This window comes from Sturnus vulgaris, unplaced genomic scaffold, assembly GCF_052056855.1.
Source record: "Sturnus vulgaris isolate bStuVul1 unplaced genomic scaffold, bStuVul1.hap1 Scaffold_84, whole genome shotgun sequence".
Classification (NCBI taxonomy): Eukaryota; Metazoa; Chordata; class Aves; order Passeriformes; family Sturnidae; genus Sturnus; species Sturnus vulgaris.
Genome location: NW_028276728.1, coordinates 727,460 through 734,346, shown reverse-complemented (window position 1 = coordinate 734,346; position 6,887 = coordinate 727,460). Strand labels below are relative to the sequence as shown.

The following is a 6,887-nucleotide window of genomic DNA, read 5'->3' as shown; positions in this document are numbered from 1 at the left end:
CTTTTCTTTTTGCCTATAACTCCCATCATGCCCCACACACCAGTTGAGCCCCATTGGAGCCGGGAGTAAAACACCCATCATGCACCGCGCTCCCCAGCACCCCGGTATCTGCCCCCGACATGTCCCGTAAGTGTCCCCCAGAGCCTCCAGGATTCCTAAGGTCCCCCTCAGCGCCCATTCGGGACCACCCCAAAAGCATCCCCAGATCCTATGGAAGCTCCCAACCCCACAGATTCCTGTTACAGTCACTTCTGGGAGTTCAGCTTCTGTCATTCCCTGGGTCCCCCAGAGTCCCTCAGAACACAGGTCTGTGCCTAAAACTCCTGCCCTTCCCTGCGCCCTAAAGAGCCCGGTTAGAGCTTCCCAAGCTCTCCCCAAGTGCTCCCGAACCGTTCACGTTCCCTCCTAAGCACCTCAAGTTGCGACTGGGACGCAAAAGTGTCCCCCAGGTGCCTTCCCGGACCCCCAAACATTCACTTCCTGGACTACAGCTCCCATCATGCTCTGCGGTTCCCATAGAGTGCTATTGCAGCTGTGACTTCATCTCCCATCATGCACCGCGCCCCACCGAGAGACATTGTAGCTGCACCTACAACTCCCATGATGCTCCGCGGCCCTATTGAACCGTGTTATACCTGTGCCTACAACTCCCATCATCCCCCGCACCCCGGAGAGCCCCGTTAGAGCCCCCCAAGTGCCCGCCCAGACCCCAAATGGCCCCAGATTCCCTTCCCTGACCCCCAAGTGCCCCCTGGACCCCCAAGAGCTTCCCTGGACCCTGGAGTTTCTGTCAGAATCCTTAAGTGACCACCTGGCTACCTGAAGTGTCCTCCAGACCCTCCAGTTCTCTCTAAATTCCCTCCCCAGACCCAAAACTTCCTGAAATATAACCCAGAACATATCTTCATGGGCCCCAAAGTGGCCCTGTTTTATCCTGTCTGTGAAAAGGATTAAAAAGATGAGAAAGGGATTAACGTAGGACTAATTATCATAAACAGGGGGAAATCAATGGCCAATGGTGGTCAATTAATTAATGAAGTGAATTTTGTTTCCTATAACCAATGACCATTAATTTTTCTGGTTGCTAACAATGTGTAGATTTCTTCATATAAATATAAAAATTAGGTATAAAGAATAATAGTATAATAAACATAAAAGCATAATAATATTTTTATTATGTAATTAAATTACAATACTAATAATAAATTTATAGAGGGGTTTTTATGTTTTAGGATGGCAGTCCCAGCTAGGCAATGTCAGACATGGTGAGGCTGGGGGTGAGGAGCAGCTTGTCCAAACAGGGTTGGCCTGCAAGGGGCTCATTCTTCTGCAAGCCCAGACCTCCTAAGGAGACATTCAGCACCAAGATCACTTAAGGAATGCTTCAGTCAGCCCTTCTCTGAACTGAAAAATAAAAATAATATGGCCTTGATTAAAACCAAAATTCCTTCTCTTCTCACTGGCAAGGAAAGCTCTGTCTCCTGCTGTTCACAAACAGAGAAGGGCTGGAGGGAGATGTGGTGCTCAGAGGCTCTTTGGGGTACAGTGACCATGAAATAATGCAGTTTTTTAATATTCTGTGAAAGAAGGAGGGTCATCAACAAAACATCTACACTGGACCTACAGAGAGCAGACTTTGGCCTATTCAGAATGCAGAATTGGGGATAATTGAATTCTTGGGGTTTTTTTAAGGGGAACAGCTCTTAAAGGATTCCAAGAAGAATGGAGACACTTCAAGAAAGGAATCTTGAAGGAGCAGAAGCAGCCTGTCCCTCACTTTCCTCACAGAGGAAAGTGAGCTAGTGAGGAAAATAACTGGCCTGGCTAGGCAGGGAGCTTTTACCAGGAAGTCATGGAGAAAATAAGGTGCATTACCTTTGGACAGAGGAGCAGTCAACTCAGGAAACATTTAGAGAAGTTGTTAGGTCATGCAGAAAGAAAATCAGAGGTGAAAGCTCAAATGAGGACTTAACCTGGCTGCTTCTGTGAAGGATAACAAAAATGATTTTATAAATGAACTAATGGCAAAAGGAGAACCACAGAAAATCTCCATTCCTTTCTTGGGGGGGATGTGGTTACCAAAGATGAGGAAAAGGCTGAAGTATTCAACCCATTCGTTACCTTAGTTTTCAACAATAAGACAGGCTGTCCTCAGGACAAGTGTCCTCCTGAGCTGGTAGATGGGGACAGGGAGCAGAACAGACCCCTGGAATCCAGGGGGAAGCAGCTGGGGACCTGCTGAGCCACTCAGATGATCACAGGTGTCTCTGGAACCAGATGGGATCCATCCATGGGGGATGAGGGAGCTGCTGGATGAGCTGCCCAAGGTGCTCTCCATCATTTCTCATCAGTGCTGGCTCAGCAGGGAGGTGCCAGAGGACTGGAGGTGCCAATGTGAGCCCATCCCCAAGAAGGGCTGGAAGGAGGATGTGGGGAACTGCAGGCCTGTCAGCCTGACCTGGGTGCCTGGTGAGGTGATGGAACAGATCACCTTGAGTGCCATCACAGGGCACCTCCAGGATGGCTGAGGGATCAGAGCCAGCCAGTGTGGATTTCAATATCTGCATTGATGATCTGGATGAGGGCATTGAGTGCAGCTTCAGGAAATGTGCAGATGACACCAAGCTGGGTGTGAGTGAGGATGTGCTGGAGAGCAGGAGGGCTCTGCAGAGGGACCTGGACAGGCTGGATCCAGGGCCCAAATCCAACAAGGTGAGGTTTAACAAGACCAAGTGCTGGATCCTGCAGTTTGGCCACAACAACCCCTGCAGTGCTCCAGGCTGGGCACAGAGTGGCTGGACAGCAGCCAGGCAGAAAGGGACCTGGGGGCACTGATGGACAGCAGGCTGGACATGAGCCAGCAGTGTGCCCAGGTGGCCAAGAAGGCCAATGGCAGCTGGCCTGGATCAGGAATGGTGTGGCCAGCAGGAGCAGGGCAGTGATTCTTCCCCTGTGCTCAGCACTGCTGACGCTGGACCTTGAGTCCTGTGTCCAGTTCCAGGCCTCCCCAGTTTAGGAAGGACATGGAGGGGCTGGAGCGTGTACAGAGAAGGACAACAAGGCTGGTGAGGGGTCTAGAATACAAGTGCTCTGAGGAGTGGTTGAGAGAGTTTGGGTTATTGATCCTGGAGAAGAAGAAGCTTAGGGGAGACAATGTGGAGTCAAGGACAAAGTTGGACTCAATGATCTCCAAGATCTTTTCCAGCCTGGCTGATTCTGTGATTCTCTGAAACCACCCCTTGAGAAGTTGCAGGATGAGCCCTGGGCCTCCTCTTCACAAGGTCCAGCAACCCAGTTCCCTCAGCTTCTCCACACAGCCCCAAAGCCCATCCTGTCAGTCCTGCAGAGCCTCTCCAGCCCCTCCTCATTGCCCACAACAGGGAGCCCCACACCCAGACACAGCAGCCCAGATGTGTCCCCCTGGCCTGTGGTGCCTCTGGCAAGGGAACAGCACGAGGCACTGCAGGACCCTGCAGACAATTCCTGCAGCACTTGGAGGATGATCCTGCTCCCCAAGGGACGTTCCCATGGTGCCAGCTCAGGAACTGAAATGGGGAGTGGGGCCAGAGAGGAAAGGGCAAAAAGAGATGGGCTGTTTGCAGGGGAGGGAACAGAGATGGGCAATAGGAATAAATGTGGATCAGGAAAGAGGAAAGAAAGCAAAGATGAAGAAAAGCGAATGCTCAGGGCAGTTTGGTGGTGGCTGCCAGGCAGCCCTGGCTCTGAACAACATCTGCAATGGGACAGGAAACTCACAGCTCAGGGGAACAAACTTTCTGGCTGACTCCAGAGGCTACAACAAACCTGAGTGGTTTCCCTGCCATCCCCCAGTCCTAGCTGGCCCCAGGGGCTGATGGCATTTGTGCTCACTCAGCTCCAGGTCCCCACAGCAGCACCATGGGGGTGCTGACCCTGCTGTGTGCAATGCAAACAGGGGCTCCTGAGCCAGTGCTGCCGTGTGTGTGCCTGCAAGGATGGGGCTCCTGTGTGAGCTGGGGGAGAGGCCAGGGCTGCAGAGGGGGGATGTTGTTGGCAGGTGCATGAGGACGCTCTGGGACACTGCCCTGGGGTGTCCAGCACAATGGGGATGGATCAGCCCCTGCTCTGCTGCTCCTTGCCAGGGTGTCCCCCTTGCAGGGACCTTGCAGAGCACCAGCCATGCTGTTTTCCCCCAGCCTGCCCACGGCCAGCCTGGGGCTGCTCCCGGGGTTTTCTCTGCTCAGCATTGCCCTGGCCAAGGGTTCTGGAGAGATCCTGGCCAAGGAGCCTGGAGCCCCCAGCCCTGGCCTGAGGCGTTAGTGCTGCCCCAGCAGTGCCCATGGCACTGTCCCTGTCCCTGCTGCAGCCCTGGCACTGCCACCCCCAGGGCTGTGCCCGGCCCCCAGAGCACTCAGGCCCTGCAGCAACACGAGGGCCAGGAGGGCAGCGGGGCAGTGGCACGGGAGCAGCACTGGCAACACCAAGTGCTGCTGCTGCTGGGCACAGCTGCTGTGTCAGCAGTGATCTGCCCCAGCTCTGCACACAGACATTGCTGCTGCAGGTCCAGAGAAGGGAACAAAAGGGAATTTCTGGTAAAAACTCTGTGGTGAGATCCTTTATTTCCTTTGAAGCTATTGAGAGCACAGCTCCTCATTGACACAGTCTGTGTGTCATAGTAAAGGTGAACAGAAACGAAAAAAGAAAAACACAAAAAATTACATTACTTAGTGGGCAATGTTAAAAAACTAAAACAAAGGAAATAAAAGAACAAACCAACATCCAAACCAACAGCTACAATCTAGGATTTCTTATATTACAAATGATTTGCAGCAATTGGCCAGCAGTTTACTTTTTCTGAAATCGTCCAGTGATCAGTGTCCACACTGCAGCCTTGAGCTCCCGGTTCCGCAGGCTGTAGATGAGGGGGTTCAGGGCTGGAGGCACCACTGAGTACAGAACTGACAGGGCCAGATCCAGGGATGGGGAAGACATGGAGCGGGGCTTCAGGTAGGTAAAAAAGCCAGTGCTGAGGAACAGGGAGACCACGGCCAGGTGAGGGAGGCAGGTGGAAAAGGCTTTGTGCCGTCCCTGCTCAGAGGGGATCCTCAGCACAGCCCTGAAGATCTGCACATAGGAGAAAACAATGAACACAAAACAACCAAGTGCTAAGAAGGTAGTGAAAACAGAAACCCCAAGTTCCCTGGGATAGGATTTTGAGCAGGAGAGCTTGAGGATGTGTGGGATTTCACAGAAGAACTGGCCCAGGGCATTGCCATGGCACAGGGGCAGGGAAAATGTATTGGCCGTGTGCAGCAGAGCAGTGAGAAAGCCACTGGCCCAGGCAGCTGCTGCCATGTGGGCACAAGCTCTGCTGCCCAGGAGGGTCCCGTAGTGCAGGGGTTTGCAGATGGACACGTAGCGGTCGTAGCTCATGATGGTCAGGAGGGAAACCTCTGTGGAAATGAAAAAGACAAAGAAAAAGATCTGTGCAGCACATCCTTCATAGGTGATGATTCTGGTGTCCCAGAGGGAATTGTGCATGGCTTTGGGGACAGTGGTGCAGATGGAGCCCAGGTCAGTGAGGGCCAGGTTGAGCAGGAAGAAGAACATGGGGGTGTGCAGGTGGTGGCCGCAGGCTACGGCGCTGATGATGAGGCCGTTGGCCAGGAGGGCAGCCAGGGAGATGGCCAGGAAGAGGCAGAAGTGCAGGAGCTGCAGCTGCCGCGTGTCTGCCAATGGCAGCAGGAGGAAGTGGCTGATGGAGCTGCTGTTGGACATTTTTTCATTCTCACCATCGGGGACTGTTCAAAGAAGACATTAACAATCCTGGATAGGTTTCCTTGAGTCAATCCTATGCTATTTTATTACACATTTACTTAAAGGAATTTCTCTTTCTTGGCCTAAATTTCAGTCACCTTTTTTTTATCTATGAGCTTGGGGTTTTGATTTCTTCAAAGGGGGAGAAATCTTCTTGCAGCATTGCTCTCACCCTGAACACTTGGGGAGCCCAGAGGGAAAGTAGGGCTGCGTGTGCCCCAGTGCTGTCAGACCTGCTGGTCACACACATGTGCCTTTTTCATTACACCTCCCTCTATTTCAGGATGGCTGAACCAAAACATGCTTGAAAAATATAGTGGACTTTCTTAAGGCACCAGTTTCAAAGAAAGCTTCTCTATACCCTTCTCTCTTTCCCTATGCAATTGGACAGGGAGAGACACCAAGGGTTTACTCTGGCTCTGTGCTGCCTGCAGTTGTGCCTACTGGGAGCTCTTTCTCTCTATCCAAGCCTTGTCCCTGCCAGTGCTCCCAGATCCCAGCCCAGCCCTGGGGGCTCAGCTCTGCCCTGCACACCCCTGCCAGCACAGGGCACTGCCCAGGGCCATCTCCCTGCCAGCAGGGCCTTAAGGGCAGCTCACACAAACTGAGATGCTGCAAGCCAAGGTGCTGCTGCTGCTGTCTGTAGGCACAGGAGGGTGAGGAGGCACTTTGTGAGGGAGATGAGAGGCAGATGTGCTGATGGCCAGTGGGACAGTGCAGGAGTGTCAGTGACACAGACACAGCTGACAGCCCCTTTGCCTTGCCTTGAGGAGAAAGCTGAGAGCAGCCCTGGCCATGCAGCACCATCTCCACAGCAGGAGGAATCTGCCCTGATGGGGGTGGCTCCTTGCACCTCCAACTTCTCCCCACAGTCCATGGGGAGCTGCCAGGCAGGCTGAGAGGTGCCCCTGGCTGGTGGCACATGGCCTGGGCTGGCCAAGAGCCCTGAGGGCTGCAGGAGCTGCTCTGCAGGACAGCCCTGGGCAGCCCTGGATGCAGCCCCAGCTTCAGCCCCTGCAGCCATCCCTGGCAGCAGGAGCCGTCCTGCCCTGTCCCTCTGACGGTGCCCAGGGCAGCCCCGCTCTGCAGCA

General features: G+C 53.4%; 1 protein-coding gene across 1 annotated transcript; it reads right to left on the bottom strand.

The window, feature by feature from the left end:
- Window positions 1-4,824: 4,824 nt before the first annotated feature.
- On the bottom strand, window positions 4,825-5,757 carry LOC148217418 (olfactory receptor 14J1-like). The gene has a single exon (XM_088158615.1). It carries the CDS (start codon window positions 5,755-5,757, stop codon window positions 4,825-4,827), a length of 933 nt encoding a protein of 310 aa, XP_088014741.1.
- Window positions 5,758-6,887: the final 1,130 nt, after the last annotated feature.